The 26,526-nt window shown below is 45.5% G+C and overlaps 2 protein-coding genes and 1 non-coding gene across 3 annotated transcripts; 2 read left to right on the top strand and 1 right to left on the bottom strand.

Moving 5' to 3' along the window:
• Positions 1-926: 926 nt before the first annotated feature.
• On the bottom strand, positions 927-1,857 carry LOC136547210 (uncharacterized). The gene has a single exon (XM_066539178.1). It carries the CDS (start codon positions 1,700-1,702, stop codon positions 1,184-1,186), a length of 519 nt encoding a protein of 172 aa, XP_066395275.1. The 5' UTR covers positions 1,703-1,857; the 3' UTR covers positions 927-1,183.
• A 15,693-nt stretch (positions 1,858-17,550) lies between these two features.
• Positions 17,551-19,667, top strand: LOC136547209 (protein STRICTOSIDINE SYNTHASE-LIKE 4-like). Its single transcript, XM_066539177.1, has 6 exons — positions 17,551-17,813; positions 17,921-18,142; positions 18,445-18,512; positions 18,656-18,892; positions 18,978-19,110; positions 19,205-19,667. The coding sequence occupies exons 1-6, from the start codon at positions 17,670-17,672 to the stop codon at positions 19,505-19,507; spliced, it is 1,107 nt and encodes a 368-aa protein (XP_066395274.1). The 5' UTR covers positions 17,551-17,669; the 3' UTR covers positions 19,508-19,667.
• A 2,203-nt stretch (positions 19,668-21,870) lies between these two features.
• On the top strand, positions 21,871-22,009 carry LOC136547748 (small nucleolar RNA Z247). Its single transcript, XR_010781706.1, has one exon. It is a non-coding gene; the product is annotated as a small nucleolar RNA Z247 (small nucleolar RNA).
• The last annotated feature ends 4,517 nt before the right edge of the window (positions 22,010-26,526 follow it).

The raw sequence follows: 26,526 nt of genomic DNA, 5'->3' as shown, positions 1-26,526 counted from the left end.
TGTTTCGAATGAAAGAAAAAAAAACAAGTTTAATGCTAGTCAGCATGCTCGTCCGTAGCACGACACGTTTCGGCTGAACCGGGCAGATTAGCGCGGTGCTGTGGTCAGGCTCGAGCATCTTCGCTAGTGCCGACAGATTAGCCGCTAATTTGGGCCCAAAGATCTGACAGAGAAGATAAAGACATTGCAGTACTCTTCTACCTCTAAACAAATCAATGCCTCTAAACAAATCAACATTTAACTTATCTTAAATCAATCTTTGTAATACTGGCCAAAATTATAAAAACACTAATATTTACGACCACAAATAATCAACTATAAAATCAATTGGTGTCATCAATATTGGTATATAAATTGATTATAACCTTCTTTTTTACTTGCGACTCTAGAAATTGATCGGGAGTACAACTAGCGGGACTGTAAGGAACGATCGAGACGGCAGTAGATGGAGCACTGTACCACTGCACTGCACGGATTGGAGGATTGGATTGCGAGCTTGGAACCTGGCTCAAGGCAGCTAGTAGCTCGACGCGCGATGCACGGACAGCGATTTCCGCGATCAGCGTCAGCGAGACCGCCCGCGTGGATCATGCGCGCTGAAAAACTAGTGACGCGTCGCTGTGCTGTACCCGTTCGTCTCCGTATAGATTCCGCAGCTTTCGTGTCTGACGAACGGATCAGTAGAGGATGATCCGAGGCAATCATGCAAAGACTCTGAAATCGTTGCCCTTTTTTTTTTTGAAGAAAATCGTTGCCCGTTTTGGATGCTTGCTCTCGGTTTAGGAGCAGAGATCATCGCTTCCTTCAAGCTAAAGCTTATGCAGAAGCTGAAATCAACACTTGGCTTGTGCATACAAGCAACAGTACATTATAGTGTTTCAACGATCTTATGCAGAAGCAGAATCACAAATGAAGTAGAAACCATCAAACCAGAAGTAACAATGTACATTCACTGATCCGTACCTGAGAAAAACATGGAATTACTTCTTTTTCTCATAGAAGTATATATAATAGTTCGTCGACCTTCCTCCCCATATATACATGTTTATTGATCTTACTTAATCCTAGTAGGAACTGCTACTCCGTAGATAGAAACAAGCATATAAATACACATTTTGTGAAGGCAAAGGAGACTACCCTGTTTTTCCTCTCCACCAAGATTCAAGCATCTTCGATTTCTTCCTCATTCGACGAGCGCGGCGAAGCAGCTCCCCGTGCGCGCCAGCGAGGACCCGGCACTCCCCTTGGCGACGGCCGCGACGACGGAGATGCCGCCGGGGGTGGCGTCGCGCCTCGGGCTGCTCGGCGTGGAGCGCGCCTTCCTGGGCGCCGGCGGCGGCGGGGACCCGAGCCTGCGGCGCAGGAGCAGGCGCAGCGCGGCGATGAGGTCGTCGGGGGTGCCCGCGGGCGACGGCGGCGCGGACGCCCCGCGGCAGACGCAGGCGTGGCGGTCCAGCGCCTCGGCGGGGGAGATGGGAGGGGACGCGCGCCCGAGCTCCTCGCCGACCGCGTCCCCGCACAGGCCGCAGATCCACCGCCCGCCGTACCGCGCGCGCACGCCAGCGATGTACGGCGCCGTGCACTCCTCCGTGAAGCCGCAGCACTCGCACGCCACCTCCTCCTCCTCTTCTTCTTCCTCTTCCGCCCCCTCGACCGGCTCCCTCTCCATGGCCTCCAGAGCTCCCGCCTCAAACAAGAGCATAGGAACAGATTACAGATCAGATCGGCGGCTCCTCGCCCTCTCCTGCTGTTACGATGCCGAGCTGCCGGTCGTGGCCGCGGACGCGGACGCCTCGGCCGCCGCCGCCTGCTTCCATCTACTCTCCCCTCCCCTTGAGCGCGTGATTGGCAATCGGCGCTGGCTTTTAACGTGGGACGCTGGCGGGGCCCACGCGGGCTGGGCGTGAATTATGGAGCGGGGCCCGCCGCTTCCCGCCACGTCGGACGCGGCCCGGGTGGGCAGAGTCCGTGACGTCTCTCTGCGGCAGCGGCCGCGTTGCGCAAAGCCTGGCCGCGGCCGTTTCGTGCGCCGGGGTTTGCTTGCCCGACGAAAGCACGGCACTGGTCTTTATCGCGCTGCTGTTGTTGTTTAATACTCTCGCTCTCGCGTTCGAAAGTTTTTTTTTTTTGAGTAACTCTCGCGTTCGAAAGTTATTGCTCGGCGATTGGACATTGGTAGGCGGGGCTTTATTCGACCCATCAATCAGGTATGCGGGGCTGTACACGTAACGGTATTGCTCGGCGATTGGACATTGGTAGGGTCTCGTGGAATATGATGAAACGCATTTCCTAAGGAAGAAAACTTCCATGTACTAGTAGACCAATAAAGAAGAGAGAAATCCTTACATGTTGTTGGTATAAGCCTAAATTCTCCATTTGCCATGCCACCTAGAAAACATAATAATTCCCATGTACTCCCTCCGTCCCAAAATAAAAGACGTTTTGGGTTTTCGTGCCACAAGTTTGACTCGATTTGTAGAAAATACGTGCAATATTTACATCTTCAAATAAATTTGTTAAAAAACTAGACAAAAAGATCTTTTCGATGATACTAATTACTTAGCATAAATATTTATATATTTTAATATATAATTGCCGGTAGTCGTTTCTCGGGAAGCGAAAACGTCACTTATTTTGGGACGGAGGGAGTATATAGTTAGTGTTAAACTAATACCTTCTACGTTAAGGTCATTGTCACTGTTCATCAAAGTCGGTTTTCTCTCTTCGTTTTCTCTCTCACAGAGCCGTTCTGAGGGGGAGAAACTCGTTTTTTGGCCGCTCCGGATCCCGACTACAGTGTCGCTACGGTGTAGGAGCCGAAGCACGTGAGAGCCCGGCCAAACGGGGCCTAAAGGTAAGACCATGTGTTGCTTCGGCCCTGAGCCGTCGTTCCAGACATCAAATCCATCCAGCCCCAAACATCTGAAATGTGACCATCTGGGGTGGCGTGTGCGTGGTAGTAGATCAGGTAGGCGTAGGCACTAGGCAGAGACAGCTCGTGCCAGGGGAAAGGGAAACCAAAAAGACCGCCGGCCGTAAACGCACGCGAGGGGGCGAGGCGTTGCTTGCAAGGAAGAAGTCGGCACGGCCAGCGGCGTTCACACACCATATATTCTATTGATACAATGGTCCCAAATTTTTATCGCGAACTAGTTTACTTCCGCGGTCATTTCACTCGTGCAACACGTACGCACGCAACGGTGAATGAATCAAGTGACGTCGCATCCGAAGCATAAACAACGGAACAGGCCGGTGGGGTCTCCTCCTTTGTTTATTGTCAGCGGGCCACGCCACGCGTCGTAGTACGCTGTAACCGGGCGGCGCTGCAGGAACTGGCCCGGCCGTCCGCCGGCCGCGGTGCCGCGTCGGCAGTCACGGACGGCGCGTGGGTGGCTCGCCGACCACGCGCGGCGGCGCGGCGCGGGATTGGGAACTGAATCACGGTCAGCGTGAAGGCGTCAGGCCTGCCTGACTGAATGACTGACTTGGCGGATGGCCGGTGCCCTGCCTGCCCCCGGTACTAGGCGCTAGGCGGGCAGTGGGAGCGGCGTCCGCGGGACCCGGATAACTGGGCGGCCCATGACAGCTTCAAACGAGCCCGCTCGTCGTCGTCGGTAACAGTGTGCTTATTGGGCTTGGCCCGTTCGAAGTGCAATGTCCTCGGCCTTTAGTTTCAACTAGCTAACATGCCCGTAATCCGTAGTGAGTTGTAGCACGGGGTCATAAGTTCGAGTAAAAAAAATTTAAATTAGCTTAGTGATAAAATCTTTGTTTCTTAAGGAGTCAAAGATTAAAATGGCTGTGATCTCTTATTTATTGTTTGTTTTTACTCTTATTATATTTATTAGAACACAAAAAAACTAGGTGGAGAAAACAATGAAAACAAAATCAGAAAAGTCGAGCCAGTGTCAAAAACATCCACAAGAAAAAAACTGAGTATACTCGAAGCCAAGTAGAAAATAGCCATGACAAAAAATGAAATGTACTCTAGAAAATAGCCACGGGAAAAAACAGAACATATTCGGAGCAAAGTGAAAAGCGTCCAAATGAACGTAAAGCAACGTTTACTCGGTGCAAGTAAAAATAGACAAACCACAAAAAAAGTAAAAAAAAAAGAACAGAAAAGAAACGAAACAAAGAAATTCTACCCTTCTTTCATCTTTATTAGATTTCTATTCTTATATTTTTACATTTGGATTAAGATTCCTATTCCGGATCTTCGGAGTTGGAGAGATGTAATTGGATTAAGATTTCTAGTTATCCATATTATTATATTTTCCTATTTGGATTAAGATTCCTGTTCACCCGAAATCAGAAAGATCTAATTGGATTATGATTCCTAGTTATATAAAGAGAAGTGCTATAAACGGTTTTTCACATTCACATAGTTAGTTAAGGGAGATGGTCAGACCAAAAAAAAAGGTGAAAATAAATTTTGCCTCTTTATTATTAGATATAGAAGTGCGCTTTATCACCCTGCAACTTGTAAAAATTTCTTTTGCGACGACGGTGGTCGGTGGCCATTCCTCACGACGACGGAACCAGCTTATTACAAGTGCCCCCTCGCAGCATGATGGCGGAGATGAAGCAGAGCTTCAACTTCACGGGCGGTCCACGAGCACCACCACACTCCGGATCCAACAGCACAATGTCTGGACTGGTCCGGACGTGCGTCGGGATCGGGATCGGGATCGGCAGGCGTGCCGCCACGGCTTCCTCGTCGTCCTCCCGCTGCCCTATGTCCACGCCGTGGCACACGCCCACCACGCCACCACCACTGGGGTCCAACAAACTCAGCATGTTCCTCGATCTCGATTAATCTCGATCGTTTACATGGCTCTCGGCGCATCAAACCTAAGCCTTCACGTACCTTCTCCGTTCGTTTCCTCACTTACGATCTGCGAGCGATCGACGTTTCGTCTAGGGATGGATGGCCGGATGGCATGGCAGTGTTCATAGCATAATTTGGCTGGCCGAGTTTGTTAATAAATTTGGCTTTAGCAATGGCTTGTATTTCATTAGAACGGTTTAATTTGTCAACAAGCTAATTCGGCTATTTTGTATTTGTATTGATCTACATATTAGTTAATAAATGAAAGCAGAAGGAGAAAAGCAGGTCAGAACGTGTACCGTCTTCAGGAAATAGCAGGTGCTAGCGCTGGACAGGATGTGCAAGAGCCAAGAGGCTCAGGACATGACCGCAATTGACGGGGCTGTTTGAATGACTATCAAAATTTGTCATGCCCAAAATCTGGTAAGAAAAAGTTATTAAAACTTAGATAAAAATATTTGCCATACATTTGACAAGCCAATTGTGATATTGGAAAATTTTGATACCAAACCAAATGGCTGCTCAAATCTTAGCTTGCTTAAGTTTTGACAACAAAATTTTGGCTATCAACTAATCAGGCTTCACATCTTCGTACTGAAGGGCCGGACTGAACATATAGAAGGAAAAGCTGTGTACGCGATCAGGAAAGTATATTTTGCACGGCTGGATCAACCAAGGGTTTGAAGTTGCAGAATATGAGCCTGTTCGACAGAACTAAAAAATAAATCAAAATACTGTTCCGGTTGATTGGTGTGGAAGAAAAATATCATTCTGTCTGAAAACACTGTTCATATGAACAGTATTCCAAGCGTGGGCTCGCCAGTCAGCCCGCCAGCCGAACACCCTCTAAGATGGCCAACCAATTATAATAAGGGCTAGAAATATTTTATTCAGATCGATTGGTGCGTGCGGAACGATAGATTATTGGAGAAAACTGTAACTTAACTGTTTATATCTCGCCATTGGATTTTTCCGGTTGATACGACCGAACATGTATTCGAATTTAGAATCCTGACCGGATACAGCTTGCTAAAGACCGTGACATACCATTATCAATAACGGGTATATGGTGTGATAGAACCATCTAATTTAATATCCTCTTAAAGGTGTTTGTTCTCCATTAAACACTACGTATTCAAGAGAGCGCACTAAATCATGTTGTTCCGTCGAGTGCACCCCAAGGAAGAACACGGAAATCCATATTTTTTTCATCAGGGTCATAAATGAGAGAATAAAGTTTACAACATTCTTAACTATTTCTTACATCACTTTATTACAACATCAGAGTACTTAAATAAGTTAAATGCAATAGCGAAATTAAAATAGTTTTACCTGTAAAAGAGTTTATACATTTTAGGTTCACATTTTTATCTTGCAGCGGAGAATAACATATGATCAGAGTTATAGCGAAAATACGATTAATGATGAATCATTATCATAGTGAATATTTATAAACCAGATATGATGACAGATCATAAAACTTTTTTTCTAAAAATTTTTAGTGAGGGTTATAAATAAACACTACGGTCCTAGCGTGAAAGGAATCCTCTTGAGTACTCGATTATACTTAGCAAGACATACCCGATAGGAGAAAAATAAAAGACTCCAAGGATATGCAAGGCTATCTGTCTTGTGGGTTATTGCATCTGCAGAAAGCATTGCTAAACGTGCGTCCTTATATTCTATTTTATTAGCAGTCATCATTAGTTTTCATTAACTAACCATTCTATGTAAGCACATATGCTACTTTCAAGCAGGTGGTAAACAATCAGAACTATTTTATCATCTTTTATATTACAGTTCTTACTACAATGCTAGACCATAGTCAAGTCGTAACGTCTCACAGAAACGCGATTCGTGAATCAATGTATCCCAGCTGGGTACCCCGAAACACACGTCATGTTTGTGCCACAGGCACAAACAAAACAAACCCATTCCACTCCTGTCATAGGGTCTAGGTCTCCGTCCAAATTTGGACTCTAAGGCCCCACACTTAAGACTCGGTCTCAACATGGTGCTTAGACCTCTACCTTTTCCCGCTTCCAATTAGTCGGCCCGGAAAGAGCCGGAACCCACGACAAGAGCACAACGAGCCTTCCCGCTCCCATAAGTAAGTATGTGCTCAGGATAATAAGTCTGTGACCTAACTACCATCCACAACAACGGACGGTCCTCAATCGACACATGCGGAACAAGTGTAATCCGAGCCTTGCTCGAATACCTAACCAAGTCCAGATCCAAAGTACCATTCCGTCCGGTCTCTAATTATCCTCCATATATATTCCATGTGATAGTAACATAATAACAACAATAATATCTTTTCTATCTCTCACGAGTGACAGGTAATCTACACTCGACTTCTACCGGATCATATTGCTTAGTAATCTACACGATCCTGACATACTAGTATGACTTCATACGATAAGGATTTATATATGCAAGTGGTTTTCATTCAACTCCTTAAAATTTAATGCACAAGCATAAAATAAAGTGCAGAATAATAGGAGTTATGCATCGGGGCTTGCCTGATAAGATATAACCAAAGGTTAGCACTCCATCATGGTGACACGATCACTGAGGCACCATCTTTTTCTGTTTCCCTGGTCGACTCCACGATCCATCGTTGTTCCTATTATGATATACGTGGGTGCAACGCAGAAAACGTAATTAACCAACGACAACTGCAATTTTAAAATACGAGTAAGGCTTTGTCTTCGGAAAAATGTTTTAGTTCTAAAATCCCAAGGTGTTTCGACATTTTATTGACTAAATATATATTTTTAAACTAGGACTCCTTTATTTACCATAGCAAACTAATTATTATAGAGCTACAAAAATTACAGTGAGCACCTAATAATATTAGAAATTTACTGTGAAAGTTTTAGAGCCAACACTATCATCCATTTATCACAATAATTTCTACAAGTTTATATCTTACGATATTAAGCATCTCAATTTAACTAGATAACTCCAGAAAATATTATAAATCTATCTGAACAAAATATACTAGCAGATAGATCACAATTTTAGGAACATAACAAAATTAGTTTTATAATTTTTGGTCAACTACACAAATTTATATTGCATTTACAAGTTTGCCTTAGAAACTAAATTAGAAAATACTTAGAAAAAAAGGAAAAGGGCCAGCAGCAACCTATTCTGGCCCGGTAGCCCAGCGCGGGCGCGGCCTCACGCGGGTCGCGATGGCCCAACACGGCCCAAGGTCGGGATGCCCGCGCGCGGCGGCGGCTATGCAGAAAAGCCCCCAAGCTTTTAGAGATTAATACGACTACTAAGCGCATTATTGCTACCGTCAGCTACCTTGCAACCAAACCATCGGATGTTTTCACCTTTACCACGGGAAGATCCCTGGGATCTCCGCGCGCGCCGACGCGGTGATCGACGGCCTAAGGCGGTTATGCTGGGCAAACTAGACTCGCTACGATGAAAGTAAGAGGACGACTACCATCTACGGCTAAACACGCGAGGATGGGTGGAGATTAGGAGCTTAGAGATGCACTAGCACGAGCTGCAACAGCGAGCGGCTATCCGCGGTGGCGGCGTGCCAGTTCCGACGAGCTAGAGCCGCCATAGGACTAACGCATGAGCGAGTGAGCATGAGGAGCTTACAACGAGTTTGCCCGTGGTGATGGTTCGGTTAGAGGTGGTCCAAACAGGGCTAGCCACAAAAGGACCAAGCGGGGCGGCGGTGCTCTGCGAAGGACACCGGCGCGTCACCCCACCGACGACGAGCACCCTGGGCAAAATAGTGTGAGCACCGAATGAAGAAAGTCATGGCGAACTCAGGGTTACGAGCAATTGAACTGTTACCGCTCCAACATATCTTACCCCCAAATCCACATACTGCAGCGGTGCCTATGGTCGGCGACGAGCAAAACCTGAAATTGGCCACGGCTAGACCACCGCTGGACCTGTGAAAGGTCCTAATGGCTAGAGGGGGGTGAATAGCCTAATAAAATTTCTACAACAACACTTAACAAAGTGGTTAGGCAATTATGAGGCGAAGCGAGTGTTGCGCTAGCCTACTTAAAATGCAAGCCACCTACCATAATTCTAGTTTAGATAGTGTCTATTCACACAATAGCAAAGACACTATTCTATGTTAGTGTGCTCTCAAAGACTAACTAAAGAGACACACCAACCAAGCAAGCAAGCTCTCATAACTAGCTACACTAAAGAGCTTGTCAACTAGTTTGCGGTAAAGTAAAGAGAGTGATTATGATAGTTATACCGCCGTGTAGATGAAGTACCAATCAATCACAAAGATGAATAACAATAGAGACCAATCACCTCGGAATCAAAGGATGAACACAATGATTTTTACCGAGGTTCACTTGCTTGCCGGCAAGCTAGTCCTCGTTGTGGCGATTCACTCACTTGGAGGTTCACGCGCTAATTGGCTTCACACGCCAAACCCTCAATAGGGTGCCGCACGATCAACACAAGATGAGGATCACACAAGCCACGAGCAATTCACTAAAGTACCTTTTGGCTCTCCGCCGGGGACAAGGTCAAGAACCCCTCACAATCACCACGATCGGAGCCGGAGACAATCACCACCTCCACTCGACGATCCTCGCTGCTCCAAGCCGTCTAGGTGGCGGCAACCACCAAGAGTAACAAGCAAAATCCATAGCGAAACACGATCACTAAGTGCCTCTAGATGCAATCACTTAAGCAATGCACTTGGATCACTCCCAATCTCACTATGATGATGAATCAATGATGTAGATGAGTGGGAGTCCTTTGGCTAGGCTCACAAGGTTGCTATGTCAATGAAAATGTGCAAGAGTTGTCCCTTGAGCCGACCATGGGGCTATAAATAGAGCCCCCATCAAATAGAGCCGTTATACCCCTTCACTGGGCAAAACGCGCTCTGACCGGACGCTCCGGTCATACTGACCGGACGCTGGCCCTCAGCTCAGCGTCCGGTCGCCCGATGGACGCCACGCGTCACCAGCTTCAAACGCTGTTCGTCAGATTCCAACGGCTACGAAGCTGACCGGACGCTCCGGTCAAAACTGACCGGACGCTGAAGCCCCAGCGTCCGGTCGTTTCCAGTAAGCTCCCCGAGGCATGTTTTTTCGACCGGACGCGTCCGGTCCACCTTGACCGGACGTAGACCAGCGTCCGGTGCTCAACCCTACCCACTGTACCGTCTGACAGCTCGACCGGACGTAGCCTTTCAGCGTCAGGTCGCTGAGTGACCCAGCGTCCGGTCAGTAGACCGACGCCAGCATCATTTCGACCAACTCTATTTCAACTCTAACTTTTTCACCCTTGCTCAAATGTGCCAACCACCAAGAATTTTGCATCCGGCGCAATAGAAAATAGACATTTCATTTTTCCAAAAGCTCCGAGAGGGACCCAAACCCATCTCAACCCTGCAAACACCTTGTGCACATGTGTTAGCATATTTTCACAAATATTATCAAGGGTGTTAGCACTCCACTAGATCCTAAATGCATATGCAATGAGTTAGAGCATCTAGTGGCACTTTGATAACCGCATTTTGATACGAGTTTCACCCCTCTTAATAGTACGGCTATCAAACCTAAATGTGATCACACTCTCTAAGTGTCTTGATCACTAAAACAAAATAGCTCCTATGGTTTATACCTTTGCCTTGAGCTTTTTATTTTTCTCTTTCTTCATTTCAAGTTTAAGCCCTTGATCATCGTCATGCCATCACCATTGTCATGCTATGATCTTCATTAGCTTCTTCTACTTGAAGTGTGCTACCTATGTCATGAGCACTTGATAAACTAGGTTAGCACTTAGGGTTTCATCAATTCACCAAAACCAAACTAGAGCTTTCAACCCGACGAGAGTGGGGCGTCTAGGTAACTCTCCATATTACTCACTGGTACAAGGAATTGAGCTGGGAGGGCTTGAGTTGGTGATTATGAAGGGGAGAGGGCGGCGCATCGCCACTGCTACATCATGTGATGCGGCCCTAGCAGAGGTGACCCGACCACGATGCGACACAGTACGACAATGCAGGGACATGGCTGCACGAGCGAGGGCAGGAGGCATGTTGGTTAGTACGTAGACTGAGCCAAGAGGGGGGCCAGTGCGGAGCACTTGAATACGATAGTTGGGCCCGAGCGGCTCACCAGCGTCGGCTAGCGGGACAAGGCGAAGCAGGGAGGCGTCACCGTCACCCTATAGCTAGGGTCAGTTGACCCAGACGCGATGAGTGGTGACACGGACCCGCGGTAGGTGAATCACAGGGCAGGGCGGCCACCACACGAGTATGGCAATGGTGGCCACAGCCTCGGCTTGACCCCGCTCATGGCTCGGCGTACAAGGCAGCGCGCGCACGCGGCGGCATCGGGGTACAAGCGACAACGACATCACAACACTGCCTCACAGCGTGGTCATGTAGCAGCGTCACCGGAGCAGCACGGCGGCACAGTGCTCGTGCGCACGCGACACTGAGGCACAGCTCGGCCGACTCGACAATGGTGGTCGTGGCTGGCTCGACCCAACGCGTAGGACAGAGCGGCGATGAGACGACCATCGGCAAGGCCACGCGCGATGTGGTGCGCGCGTGCGGCGGTGGGTGCACCAATGCACGACGTCGCACCTCGAGTGCGGTGACCACGTACACCCGGCCAGCCAGCCCGAGGTGATGTTGTGCACAGATCTTAAAGCATGAAAATCAATCGATTAGAGCTCGGTTGAGATTAAAACAAAAATTCAAGACTCTAGTAGACCCTAAGGGCTTCGTATCTAGGCAACAAGCACGGCCGGAGGGTGACCAGCGAGGGAGATAGAGAGGTGCCAACGTGGGTTCGTCACGCTGAGCGCTGGCCCATGAACGGAGAGCCAACAACGTGCCCACAGTGCGTTCTAAGAAAGTTTGAGAAAATTTTAAGAGAACAACGTGCCGCCCAACACCACTACAACCTATACCATGCCTAAGTACTCGCTTAGAGGCAACCAACCGTACAAAAACATGAAACTAGTGTTAAAGAAATTATGTTAGAATTCAAATACCAAAATAGCATTGTCCAACACTCTTTTTCGACTTAGAAAAGACAAGGGTTCAATTTGGACTTAACATCCATTAACACTTGTTGCTAAAATTTTTAAGAGGTCTATACCTTATTAACTTCAACCAAGAGATACTACATGCGATAGCCCATACTTTATACTAAACCATAGGAACAAAAGACTTAAGCACTATTTAACTATTTTGCTCAATATAATTAGTCAAAAATGACATTTTTAAGCATAAGTTCAATTTTTTGCCGATTCAACGAAAAGACTGATTTTTAGTTTTTGATTCGATTTTTGAGCTCTCAAGAACACTAGTTAACAACATTTGTTTTTAAAAATTAAAGTTGCATTTCAACTACACCACTTGCTCATCATCTTTACTTAAGTACTACACACAAGTATATTTTATTTTTGTTTATAGAAATTGTTTTTGTACCAAACAATTGAAACTACTTATTTTATTCTTCTTGTTAGGATTTTTCATTAGCACATTTACGCACTGAGTAAATTAACTTAGATATTTATTTGATTTCTCTCAACCATAAAAGTGAATCGCACAGGGTTTGTTTATCATTTCATGTGTGTTTTATTTTTTTTTAAACTTGAGAACTTATTTTGCTAATTTCTTCCGGGCCTCAATCTCGGTGCTAAGCAAGCTCGTAACACCGAGGTGTTACACATGGCAGGTTGATATTGTCAATCTATTATTTTTCAGTATTATTTTTTTACTTAGGACAATAGTATATATAAAACCCTGATATCCATTAGGGATTGGTAACCTTTGCTGTTTTGTGGCGAAAAACGGTTGGTTCTCCTCCACGGAAGTGATGAGGAACCTCTTTCATAGTTTGTCTTGAGAATTAGTCGCTCATCGATACGAAAGAACGATTGTTACCGTGGTATGTAATATGGCAACCGAACCGGTCTATCACAAACTGGAGATTGCTGTTGGAACGTCTTCATCGGCACTCTTGAAGCGGTGCACTACAGCTATGTCCCTTAATAGCTTTAATTTCTTTTCTTGGTCCACTTTTGGATTGCTACGATGAGTGGTGGAGCTTGAAGGGAAAACAAGAGAAGGCCATCAACATTAATTTCTTACTTAACATGCATATTCATTGATTTTAATCACCAGTTTAATACCTACTTGGGAGTTTTCAATCGGCAAGGAGGGTCATGGCCCTCTTTGACCTACATGCAGCTCCGTCATTGGATAGATGACCTCTCACGCTGGCGTACGCTGCTAATAGCCAACGATCAGATTTCTCGGATAAGATGAAAATGGACGGAAAATTACTGATCCGATCCGTCCTATTTCCCACTTTTGTCCGTCCGTTTTGTGGGATCCTGTTTCCGTATTTAAGAAAAAAAGAAGAGGGGTTTTCTGTCCATTTTCATGGGATCCTGTTTTCATCCGAAATTGACCTGTATTTATTTCGTTTTTCATCCCATTTTCAATTTATATGAGATATATCTAAAAATTGATATGTTCGTAAGCCTAATAATCACCAATTATGCATATTAACATGTTAACACATGCAACGCTAGTGAATATTGAACCGATAACTTCGTACATGTATATTATTTTGTGACTTAGTTTATGTATACTTGAAAATATTTGACTAACTCAATTTTCTGGCTCTCCATCCGTCTTTATCTTTTTCCGTATTTCCGTATATCCTCATTCATTTTCGATTCCGTTTATTTTTTAAAAACAGATCCTAGTTCCGCTAAAAATATTGAAACAGAAATAGGAGAAGAGTTTTTCCATTTGTTTCTGTCAGTTTTTATGATGCCTTGGGTCGTGCGATCCAGGCCACCACGCTGCAACTGAAAGAGTGATGGAACGGAACGAAGGTATCAAAAGCCAGACCGATCATCAATATTATTTATCACTCTTCAGTTTTCTCCGTCCAACAACAGATGACTTGGGGTTAGGAATCAGTATTTGATACTGTAGCATTTTTGTTTGTATTTGATAATTATTGTCCAATCATAGTCTAACTAGGCTCAAAAGATTCGTTTCGTAATTTACAATCAAACTGTGTAATTAGTTATTTTTTTATCTACATTTAATACTCTATACATGTGCCTAAAGATTTGATGTGATGGAGAGAGAGTGAAAAATAAGGCCTTGGTCGAGGCAGTACACTGATCGGGCCTGTTCGCTACAGTTTGCAGCGGCAGCCGTTCCGGACTTCCGGTTGTAGCAGCTCAATGCGCCAGAAGCAGCCGCCCGCTGTAAGTTCATTTCTGGCCCATCAAATCTCGTTTTTATCTAATTTAAACCCAGCCTTCTAACTTTAGCATCTCAACTATCACAATCGTTTAATTTTAACTCTGAGCTGTCTGAAAATCACTCAAAACCATCTGGGGGATCAAAATTGAATGGTTTTTTTAAGTTTAGGTGCTAAAGTTAGACAGCTGCAAGAGTTAAGGGCCAAAAACAGACTTCATCGAGTACTTTTGTTTTTTAGTTACTTACAATTTTTTGTATTCTTAGATCTACCTATTGATAAATATTTATATGTATTAAAATATTTATATACACTTTATTGAACTTTTTGTTTTGAATATGAATCCAAATTTATTTAAAATATAATCTATAATTAAAATAGCAATATTTTTTTAAATTATTCAAACAAACTCATATGAAGAAATGACCATAACCTTTAGTTGATGATTTTTTCATTTAAAATCATTTACAGTCCCAGCATTATGTTTGAAGTTCTCATATGTTTAAATTTGATTTCTTCGAATTATTCAAACAAACTTGGATGGAGAAATGACCAAAAAACCAAAATTATAGATCTCGATGAGATATACAACTTTGTAATTGGCATATTTTTCATTTGAATTTTTTTATGGTCCCAAAACTCTATTTGAAGTTTTCATATTTTGAAATTCAATCTTTTAAATTGTTCAAATAAACTCAGATGAAGAAGCTATGAATAGAAAAATTGTTGATCTCGAAGAAATCTACAACTTATCTGATGACTGTTTCATTTCAAACCATTTACAGTCCTAAAATTCTGTTTCAAGTTCTCATATTTTAAAATTCAAATATTTTTAATTGTTCAAACGAACTCATACGTAGAAATAACACCCAAATCAAAATTGTAGATATCTATGAGAAAGATTATGTTTTTTTTTTGAAAAAATTTGGTACCAAAGTTTAGTTTATGATAAATTATTTTTTGTGATAAAAATTCAACAATGCGTAGATAAATATTTTAATACATATAAACATCTATCAATAAGTAAATCTAAATATATAATTTTTTTCACAAATATCTAAAAAACTGGAGTACTTCATTAAGTCTATTTTTTTGTCCCTCAACTCTTATATTTGTCTAACTTTGGCTCCTCAACTATCAAAGTTGTTCAGTTTTGATGCTAAGGTGGTTTTGAGTGGTTTTCAGATGACCTTAGGGTTAAAATTAAATGGTTTTGATAGTTGAGGTACCAAAGTTAGATAGTTTTATAGTTGATGGTTAAAGTTAGATAAAGCCATAAAGGCAAGAGTTGATGTGCAAAAAAATAGACTTAATCCTAAATAAAATAACTATACATCTTGTTTCTTAGGCGTAAAACTTTTTAAAGTTTGATCGAATATATACTAATAATCATGGTGCATAATAGCTATATTAATAAGAAATTTATTTTTATAATAATATATTTGGAAATATAAATATTACTAATATGCTTACTCCGTCCGATAAAAAATGTAACTGTAGGAACAGAGCCGTGTCAAGAAAGAATGCAATTTCAGACCTGGGTAGGGCTGCAGGCTAGCTGTCGTGGGATAAAAAAAAATCTGAAATAAGCGTGTCCGAGGGCTGCAGCCAGTTCTGCGTGACGCAGGGTGAGAGTGAAGGCCTTGATCAGCGTGCGTAGTGCTTGGGGAGAGAGAAAGCAGGAATGCATCAGTGGTTGTGGCATGTTTATGAAGTATTAAATATAGATTAATTATAAAATTAAATACATAGATTGAAATTGTTTTACGAGACGAATTTTTTAAACCTAATTAGTTCATGATTTGATAATGTGGTGCTACAGTAAACATATGCTAATGATGGATTAATTAGGCTTAATAAATTCGTATCATGGATTGCTTATGGATTCCGTAATTTTTTTATTAGTATCAAACATCCCACGCGACATCCGACACCTCCTGGACTTTACACCCCCTAGTTTTGCTTGCTCGCTGTCTTCACCTCGGTACTGTAGATTGCATCGGAAGGAGGGAGTAGTTTATAAATACAGTGAAACTTATGTTATATTGGGACATAGGAAGGCAACAATGACCTGTAAATGTCTTGCATCAGATTTTTCCCCGCCGAAAAAAAAGCCACAGTAATGACAGTATGACGACATGCTACTTCCAATCTTCCTTTGATGTTCAGGCAATGAAGCTGTCGTTTTCTAAAGTGAAGGGGGCCGTGCAAAATGCAATTGATATTTATCAAAAAGAAAGAAAAAGAAAAAGAAAATGTAATTGGAATAACTGGTGGTCAATGGACATGGGAGAGGGGTGGATATACCCTATATGAGTTTAATTAAAAACAAATCTCAGCATTCAAAAATCATGAGCGTCATTTGATTCCCAAAGCAGGCCCTGTTCGCTGGGAGGAATTTGGAGAAATCTGGATGAATCTGGAGTAATTTGCGAGAGCGTAAATAGTAAAAACCAGCCGTGAACAGTGAATTCTGGCTGGTTTTTACACCAGGCGAACGAGCCCGCAATCTACGAAATCATTGCAGTTCTCTGTCTCATATTAATTCTGATTTTCTATGTATTTTCTTCCAAATTTTACTGGCGGTTTACGAACTTTTCTTTGCTGGTATAAAAGAAAATAGTTCTTCTTTTTATATATGTTTATTTATGCACATGCACGTACAATCAATCACTAGCTAGTTTTTAGTTTGATATAATCATTTTTGTTGTTGCCCAACATAATCCTAGAAGAGCATATACATTACTACACGTTAACGGTCTATCTCTTGCAGTGTTACAGAGAGATGAGAGAGAGAGTAAAAGGTTATTATTTCGGAAAACAAGTCCTATGAGCTAAAATTTAGTAGCGGATCAATTACCCTACAACAGAGAAAGAAAAAAAAAACTCTGCTGGCGCGGATTGTAGCTGCATGCGAGTCTAGTAAATTCCGATGCTCGTGCAGAGCTCACACCGCTCGCACCGCTGTGTTGCAGCAGCGCTGGGGGTACCCTCCAAAACGCCAAATTTTTCAAGATTTTCCGTCATATCAAATCTTTAGACGCATGCATGTGGTATTAAATATAAATAAAAAATAAAACTAATTACACAGTTTAGACGAAATTCACGAGACGAATCTTTTAAGCCTAATTAGACTATGATGGATACTAATTGCCAAATAAAACGAAAACGCTACAGTAGCATTTTGCCAAAAAATTTGACAACTAAACTGGGCCTTGGGCCACATCCCTGAGGCCCTGACGCAGCTCTTGGCTGCTATTGAAGTCTCTTCTGTCTTGGAGTGGACCAGTCCTCTTATCGCGTGCGAATCCGGCGCAAACTGAGATCTCAACCACGGTGAAGAATTTGGGCCGCTCTAGATTTGTTTTTTTGGCTTCCGAACGTGAAGTGCAAGCCCGGTCCACACGTCGGCGTGCACTGAATCTCTGAAAACTCAGCGTTTCCAGGATAAAAGGCTCCCACAGCCGTGATCATATCCTATCTACGCTCCAGGCTTTGTGGTGGTATCAAACTGCCAGCTGCTTCTTTGGAGCTCACTCGTACATTAACTGGTGACCGGTGGTGTCGTGGTGACCATGGCGCCTGGCCTCCTCGCTGCCGCCGCCGCCGTGCTGGCCGCGGTGGCGTCGCTCGCGACCCACGTCGCGGTCAACTGCCCCGTGCAGCCCGTGCCGTCGCCTCCGCCTCCGCCCACTCCGCCCCCCAACAACCTACTCCAGGTAACGAATCGTCCCGAAAGAAAAATCCTCGTTGCCCGTCCATTGTTCTTGCCGATTCGTGCGCGTGCGTGACGCTGTGCATGCGGAAATTGTTGCGCGCCGTGCAGAGGCTGGAGAAGCTGGGGGAAGGGGCGCTGGACGCGCCGGAGGACGTGTACGTGGACGCGGCGGCGGGCGGGGCGGTGTACACGGCCACTAGGGACGGGTGGCTGCAGCGGATGCACCCGAACAACGGGTCCTGGGAACGGTGGCGCTTCGTCGGCGGCACGGGGCTGCTCGGGATCACGCCGTCCGCCGACGGCACCATGCTCGTCTGCGACGCCGACAAGGTAATAAGGTTACCTCCACCGATCGGAGTGCTTCACTGGCGTTGTCGTTGATTCTAGTAGGATAGGAGGAATAAAAGAGAACAACTCTAGGCCCCGTTCACTGGTCTGAAATTTAACTGAAACTGACTGAAAGCACGATTCCGACTGAACTGTTTCGACTAAAGAAAGAAGCCGGCATAAGCCGAACAGGGCCGTACGGTGTTACGATCAACAGCCGCATGAGACGCGTACGGAACACCGCTTCTAAAAATGAACAGTACTTTATTTACCAGTTATTATTACTGTAACTGATTGACGACCAGGGACTTTTGAGAGTCGGGGAGGAAGGAGTGACCCTTCTTGCTTCGGAGGTCGAGGGCTCCACCATCAGGTTCTTCGCATCCCTACTCAAATTCCAGACGAAATCGCACCCTGCGGGCGGTGCCAGTGCCACCGTAAGACCGTAACTGTGAAGCCACCACTGACCGTTCTCTCGCGCCTGCGCCGCCCGCCGGCCCGGCCTTCCGCCGCCAGGTTCGCGGACGCGGCAATCGAAGCCTCCGACGGCACGGTCTACTTCAGCGACGCCAGCACCAGGTTCGGCTTCGACAGGTGGTTCCACGACTTCGTAGAGGCCAGCGCCACCGGCCGCCTCCTCCGGTACGACCCGCGCAGCGGCGAGACGTCCGTCGTGCTCGACCGACTCGGCTTCGCCAACGGCGTCGCCCTGCCGAGGGACGAGGCCTTCGTGGTCGTCTGCGAGTCCACCAGGTAACTGAACCTTCACTCGGATCATCATACAGTGCTCGATCGCATGGAGAGCCAACCAGATGTGGGCAAAAAAAAAAACACGCAGGTTCAGGTGCATGAAAGTGTGGCTGAAAGGGGAGAAGAAGGCCGGCACGGCAGAGACGTTCGTCGACCTTCCGGGGAGTCCGGATAACATTCGTCTCGGGTCAGACGGCCACTTCTGGATTGCCGTCCTCCAGGTCACTGGCTCCCGGCTACCCCATCATCCATAGTACCGTCCTATCACTAACAGCATCACCTGACAGTTTTGAGTTTCCGGTGTCCAAAATGCAGATGAGGTCGCCATGGCTGGACTTCATCAGCCGCTGGACCTTCACGAAGAGAGTGGTGGCTTCGTTCCCCGGGCTCCTCGAGTGGAGCAAGGGAACGGCAAAGGGAGCCATGGTGGCTCAGGTGTCGGAGGATGGCAACATCGTCCGCGTGCTCGACGACGCCGAAGGGAAGGTGATCAACTTCATCACATCGGTGACGGAGTTCAACGGGGACATCTTCCTCGGCAGCCTCTCGGCCAACTTCGTCGGGAAACTATCTCTGGCGCAGGTGGCACAGCAGCAGCAGGGAGCAGCATCTTCGTAGGCGTTTGAGTTCTCCGATGCTTAGCAGCCGGAAACGGGGAACACTGGGAACGTTTACTTTCCAGTTTCTGCAACATTTACGTTCTCGTAGTAAAGCAGGAACATAGTTGCGATGCTTCAATGTTAATTTTATCAGAAAAGGTGCTTCAATGTTAATTAAACCGGGGAACTTTTCAATCTAGGTCATCTTTGCTTTTTATCATTGTCAATAAATTATCATTGTCAATAAATGAATCTGATGTACAATAACCGATCGTGCCATCCCAAAAAGGCGAGCATCGGGCCAAGATATTGGTCCTTGTCAGGAAACGCCTTCCTCACAGGAGGAGATAGAGGAGTGGCTGAGCGTGGAAGTTAGAGACCGCGTGGAGTTGCGGGTTTTGGTCTTAACCCGTGTAGGCGCAGGGTCTCGGCCCAAGTCGTGTGTGAGGCCGTGAGGGTAACGACGGCAGCATATAAGCGGGTTAGTTTTCTTTGGAAACGGTTATGGAATAACAGAAATCTAAACCATTCCTCTCCTAGCTATCCTCTTTGCTGTTCTTCTCTGATCTTCCTCATTATTTTTTTGCTATTACACAGTATAACTCAGATACTCACAACTCACGCACACTCACCTCTATGAACACACGCACACAAACTCTAACCCTATGAGCATTTTCAAAGATTGGGCTGGCAAATCCTTGAGATTAATAAAGACCCTGATTCTGTCCATTTCTACTAACCCGGTCCTCTAGTTCGTGACAAATCGGTAACAGGAGCCTCTCAATTCGAGAGACCCAAATTTTTTCACCAGATTCATGCTGTTTTGTGTGCTAGAACATGCCCCGAAGCATGAGGAGAAGATGGTGGCGACGCTGGAGGACTTGTTCAGGCAATTCGAAGGATTCCAAGTTCCCAACCGATGATGAAGCAATCCCGTGACAAGCTTTCCACATTGGATGTATGGCGTGGTGCGGTGGACGAAACGATGGGGTCGCTGCTTTCCAAGATCGATGACATGGCGGCGCAACTGCTTTAGCTAGAGGCTCCACCACCTCCACCCCCCTCACCGAGCGGTTGGGTCGGCCACATCGACCTCACCGCGTTCCTCACCCATCGGCACGCGCATCTGCGTCGCCGAGCGAACGACCTCATGGGCATGGCGAATCACCTCACCACCGGGATGCTGGCGGTGGCGTCCTCGGACCCTCGCCATGCTTGGTCAACAGTATGTCGTCTGATCCCATATTCATTTTGTTGGGGTTAGCATGCATGTAGAGAGAGACCGAGTTCTCCGTTCTCAATCTATTCCAAAGATGCAGTTTCCAAAATTTGATGGTTCTAACGCACGCTTATGGCGGGATCGATGCGAGATGTATATTGAGACGTTCGCGGTTCATCCTGACTTGAAGACTCGTTTTGCTGCTCACAATTTTCTAGGTCAGGCTGTTGTTTGGTTACAAACAGTTGATCATCGAGGTCGGTTTCAGACTTGGGACTCAATGGCAGATGTTGTCTTCAATCGCTTTGACAAGGATCAACATCACATACAATTGAGGCGATTGGACTCTCTGAAACAATTGGGCTCGGTAGAGGAGTATCAATCCAAATTTGAGGAGTTTGTTAGAATATGTAACATGCTCTTGTACCGTGTACACCAAAAGATAGACTTGACCAGGAGATATGGTAGTTAGCGTTTGTATAGGAAAGAGATAGTTTGTTTCTATTTTAGCTCCTTAATTATCTCCTGGCCATCCATCTAGGTGTTGCACCCCCTATGTAAGCCATGGCTGGGGCTTTTCAGCTAACCACAGAATCAACACGAAACACGCCCGCCTACGGTGTTTCCACGCATTCAAGCGCCTCTGAATCTCGCACATGGTAATCAGAGCCTAGGGTTCCATGTCGACGAGTTCAAGCACCGCCACCAATCCCTTCTTCGGTTTCCAAGTAACCGAGAAGCTATCCAAGACCAACCATGCGCTGTGGAAAGCGCAGATCATCGCCGCTATCCGCGGTGCCGGCTATGAGGGGCACATCAATGGCAAGACCAAGGTCCCCGATGCTGAGATCGTTGACAAGAAGGACGACGGCACGACCGTCACCAATCCGAACCCTGCGTTTGAGGCATGGTATGCTCGGGATCAACAGATCCTCTTGCTCATCCTCTCAAGCGCGGGGAAGGACGTCCAGGCGCAGATCATCACCGCCGAGACGGCGGGACAAGCATGGTCGGCTGTGGAGAAAATGTTCTCCGCGCAGACTCGCGCCAAGACAATGAACGTGAGGCTTGCCCTCATTACTACGAAGAAAGGTACCATGTCGGTCACAGATTATGTCTCCAAGATGAAAGGTTTTGCAGATGAAATGGCTGCTGTCGGCAAAGCTCTAGATGATGAAGAACTGGTGGCGCACATCTGCAATGGTCTTGATGGTGACTACAATTCAGTTGTGACTTCAGTTACAGCTAGATTGGATCCCATCTCGATCCCTGAGCTTTATGCACAATTGCTCAGTTTCGAGACCAGATTGGAGCTGCAAGATGGAGGCTCCTACGCTCATGTGGCCAACCGCGGACGCGGCAATGGCAACCGTGGCTCAGGCACCTCCCGTGGCCGTGGTCAGCGCGGGCGCGGCCAAGTGCGTGGTCGAGGAAGTGGACCACCAAAGCAGCGCAACGGAGGGCGGTCACCACGACCTGATACAGCGAGTGGGTCTGATGATCCACCGCTCTGTCAGATCTGCTTCAAGACAGGCCACAGGGCGTCCCGGTGCTGGCATCGGTTTGATGAAAACTATGTCCCAGAAGAGCGCCATGTCAACGCCGCCATCGCCATGAACGCCTACAACGTCGACACCAACTGGTACACCGACACGGGAGCAACGGATCATATTACAAGTGATCTGAACAAGTTGACGATGAGGGAGAAATATCATGGGAATGATCAGATCCACACCGCGTCTGGATCAGGTATGGAAATTAAATACGTTGGTCATACTACTGTTCCAACTCAATCCCGTAGCTTACACCTTAACAATGTTCTTCATGTTCCTAAAGCCACAAAAAATCTAGTCTCCGTTCATCGTCTCGCCAAAGATAACTCTGCATTTATTGAGTTTCATCCTGATTTTTTTCTTATCAAGGATCAGGCTACGAGGAACACGATTCTTAAGGGGCCATGTCGTCGTGGGTTGTATCCCCTTCCTGCCAATCCTTCAGTCAAGCAGGCGAATGCTGTAGACAAGCCAACCGTGTCTAGATGGCACAATCGTCTAGGCCATCCCTCGCTTCCTATTGTTACCAAGGTCATAGACAATAATAATCTCTTGTGTTCCTCCGTGTCCAATAAACAATTAGTTTGTGATGCTTGCCAGCAAGCTAAGAGTCATCAGTTACCTTATAGTCGATCTGTTAGCTCAACTAGTTTTCCTTTGGAACTTGTTCATTCAGATGTTTGGGGTCCTGCAGTTGAATCTGTTGGCAGAAAACGCTACTATGTTAGCTTTGTTGATGATTTCAGTCGTTTTACATGGATTTATTTTCTTAAGTATAAATCTGAAGTCTTCCAAAAGTTCCATGAATTCCAAAAAATGGTTGAGCGACAATTTGATAGAAAAATTCTTGCTATGCAAACTGATTGGGGCGGGGAATATCAAAAATTAAACAGTTTTTTCTCTCAAGTTGGCATTATTCATCATGTATCATGTCCCCATGCTCATCAACAAAATGGGGTCATAGAACGTAAACATCGTCACATAGTTGAGGTTGGATTATCTCTACTAGCTCATGCTTCAATGCCCTTGAAATTTTGGGATGAAGCCTCTATGGCCGCCACGTTTCTTATCAATCGTTTGCCTAGCAAAGTCATTCATAACCAAACACCTTTTGAACGTTTACTCCAACAAAAACCAGACTACTCCTCTCTTCGTACCTTTGGTTGTGCATGTTGGCCTAATCTTCGTCCCTACAATCGCCACAAACTCGAACTCCGCTCTAAACAGTGTGCTTTTCTTGGTTATAGTAATCTCCACAAGGGCTATAAGTGCCTCGATATTCAATCCGGCCGGGTATATATTTCTCGTGATGTAATCTTTGATGAAGAAAATTTTCCTTTCTCTACACTTCACTCCAATGCAGGTGCCCGCCTCCGTGCTGAAATAGCACTTCTCCCACCCGGCCTTGTCCCTTCTCTTGAGACGGAACAGTTAGTTGATCACGTATTTGATTCCACTAACCAAACTAATGGTGAGCATGCAGCATGTGATAACAAGGGGAGCTCTTTGTCTCCCGGCGCGGACCCTGAGGAAGATCCGACGTCGCATCCATCTGGTACAGCAGGCGTCGGTACTGCTCCTGATTCGGCGTCCTCCCCTACTGCTACCGCAGGTAGCGGTCCCACCGCTGTCGGCCTGGAGGCCACTCCGGTGGATCCTACGTCGCCCTCGCCTCCACGCCAATCGAGCGAGGCCACGCACCCCGCTGTCTCGCCCGTACCTGCCCCGACAAGCCCACCTGCTGCCGACGCAGGGGGACCAGACACTGTCACCGACAGCATCTCTGCGCCTGCCCCAGGTGCTGGATCTTCTGCGGCTGATGGATCTCCTACGACCGCACCAGAAACTCCACTTCGACCACGCACGCGACTTCGTGATGGCATTCGCAAACCGAAAGTCTATACAGACGGCACAGTCAGGTATGGTTGTTTCACAGCATCTGGTGAACCGCATTCTCTTGATGAAGCATTGAACAGTAAAGATTGGAAATTAGCTATGGATGCAGAATATAATGCCTTGATTGATAATAGAACTTGGCACCTAGTTCCACCAAAAAGAGGTATCAATGTCATTGACTGTAAATGGGTATATAAAGTCAAACGAAATTCTGATGGGAGTTTGGATAGATACAAAGCCAGGCTAGTAGCAAAGGGATTTAGACAACGTTACGGTATTGATTATGAGGATACTTTCAGTCCAGTTGTGAAACCAGCCACTATCAGAACTATTTTGTCAGTTGCCGTCTCTAGTGGGTGGAGTCTGCGTCAATTAGATGTCCAAAATGCTTTTCTTCATGGGTATCTAGAAGAAGATGTGTATATGAAACAACCACCTGGCTATGAAGACAAGTCAAAGAGTGAGTACATTTGCAAACTTGACAAGGCTTTATACAGTTAGGCTTTAAAGCATCAAAGGCTGATACATCCTTGTTTTATTACAGTAAAGGATCTGTCACTATATATATTCTTATCTATGTTGATGATATAATTGTTGCTAGCTCTACCCAGGAAGCCACAGCATGCCTATTACAGGATTTGAGGAAGGAATTTGCACTCAAGGACCTGGGGGACTTACACTTCTTTCTTGGCATAGAAGTAAGGAAGATAAATAATGGGATTTTGTTGACACAAGGAAAATATGTCAAAGAAGTGCTGCAGCGTGCAAACATGATGGAATGTAAACCGGTTAGTTCACCATTGTCCACCTCCGAAAAATTGTCTGCTCATGAAGGTGAGCCTCTCGGCCCCAAAGATGCTACTGCATACAGAAGCATTGTAGGAGGTTTGCAGTATTTAACTTTGACTCGGCCAGATATTTCTTTCGCTGTAAATAAGGTTTGTCAATATTTACATACACCTACTACTATTCACTGGGCTACAGTAAAGAGAATACTAAGGTATCTCAAACATACTATGGATATTGGACTCAAAATTTGCAAGTCATCTTCTCTTCTTGTTAGTGCTTTCTCGGATGCAGACTGGGCAGGAGATCAAGATGACAGACGATCAACTGGAGGTTTTGCCGTATTTTTGGGGTCTAATCTTATTTCCTGGAGTGCTAGGAAGCAAACTACTGTGTCCAGATCAAGCACAGAAGCTGAATACAAAGCAGTTGCTAATGCTACTGCAGAGGTAATGTGGATACAAACCTTGTTGTATGAATTGGGTATTCGGGCACCAAGAAAAGCAAAATTGTGGTGTGACAATATTGGGGCTAAGTATCTTTCAGCAAATCCCGTCTTCCATGCTAGAACAAAGCACATAGAGGTGGATTATCATTTTGTTCGTGAACGAGTAGCAAGAAGGCTACTTGATATCGAATATATTTCTACCAGAGATCAAATTGCAGATGGTTTTACCAAACCATTGGCGGTGCGGAACTTGGAGATGTTCAAGAACAATCTCAACTTAAGAAGTTTCAATTGAGGGGGAGTGTTAGAATATGTAACATGCTCTTGTACCGTGTACACCAAAAGATAGACTTGACCAGGAGATATGGTAGTTAGCGTTTGTATAGGAAAGAGATAGTTTGTTTCTATTTTAGCTCCTTAATTATCTCCTGGCCATCCATCTAGGTGTTGCACCCCCCTATGTAAGCCATGGCTGGGGCTTTTCAGCTAACCACAGAATCAACACGAAACACGCCCGCCTACGGCGTTTCCACGCATTCAAGCGCCTCTGAATCTCGCACAGAGTTATCACATGGAATTCTTTTGTATAATTCCTCTTATGGTTATACTTTCTTTGTCACACTTTTTTCTTTTTTCTTTTTGGTGGGGGGGGGGGGGGGGGGGGGGTTGGATAGGCCCAAAACAGTGCAGGTTGCTAGTGAGTTGGCTATCACGCAGTAAGTGAAGTTGAATCCGATGAAAAGCAAAAGCAAAAATCTGTTTGACAACAAGGGATTCAGTAGGTTTCAGTCCAAGCTTAGTTCTGTTGGAGATAAGGGAAAACCAATGATGAAGAAGGATGAGAGTAAGACTGCAGAACCATCTCGGCCTACTGGTCCCTTTGAAAAGTTGTTGGCTCTGCAAGCTTATTGTCGAGGCAATAACCTTTTGTTTCACCTATGGAGAGAAGTAGACAGGCAAAAACCATAAGTGCCCAACCAGATTCCTCTTCGTGTTATTCAAGTGCTGTTGGAACCTGTTCAAGTTGAGCCTGATCTAGATTATACCTCTACTGAGGAGGATTCAGAAGTTACAGCAGGACAAGTTGCCATGACTATGCAGCAGACACCTTCAGATGTTGATGTCAAAAGGAAGAA

This window comes from Miscanthus floridulus, chromosome 3 (assembly GCF_019320115.1).
Source record: "Miscanthus floridulus cultivar M001 chromosome 3, ASM1932011v1, whole genome shotgun sequence".
Taxonomy (NCBI): Eukaryota; Viridiplantae; Streptophyta; class Magnoliopsida; order Poales; family Poaceae; genus Miscanthus; species Miscanthus floridulus.
This window is presented reverse-complemented; position numbering and strand designations above follow the sequence as displayed.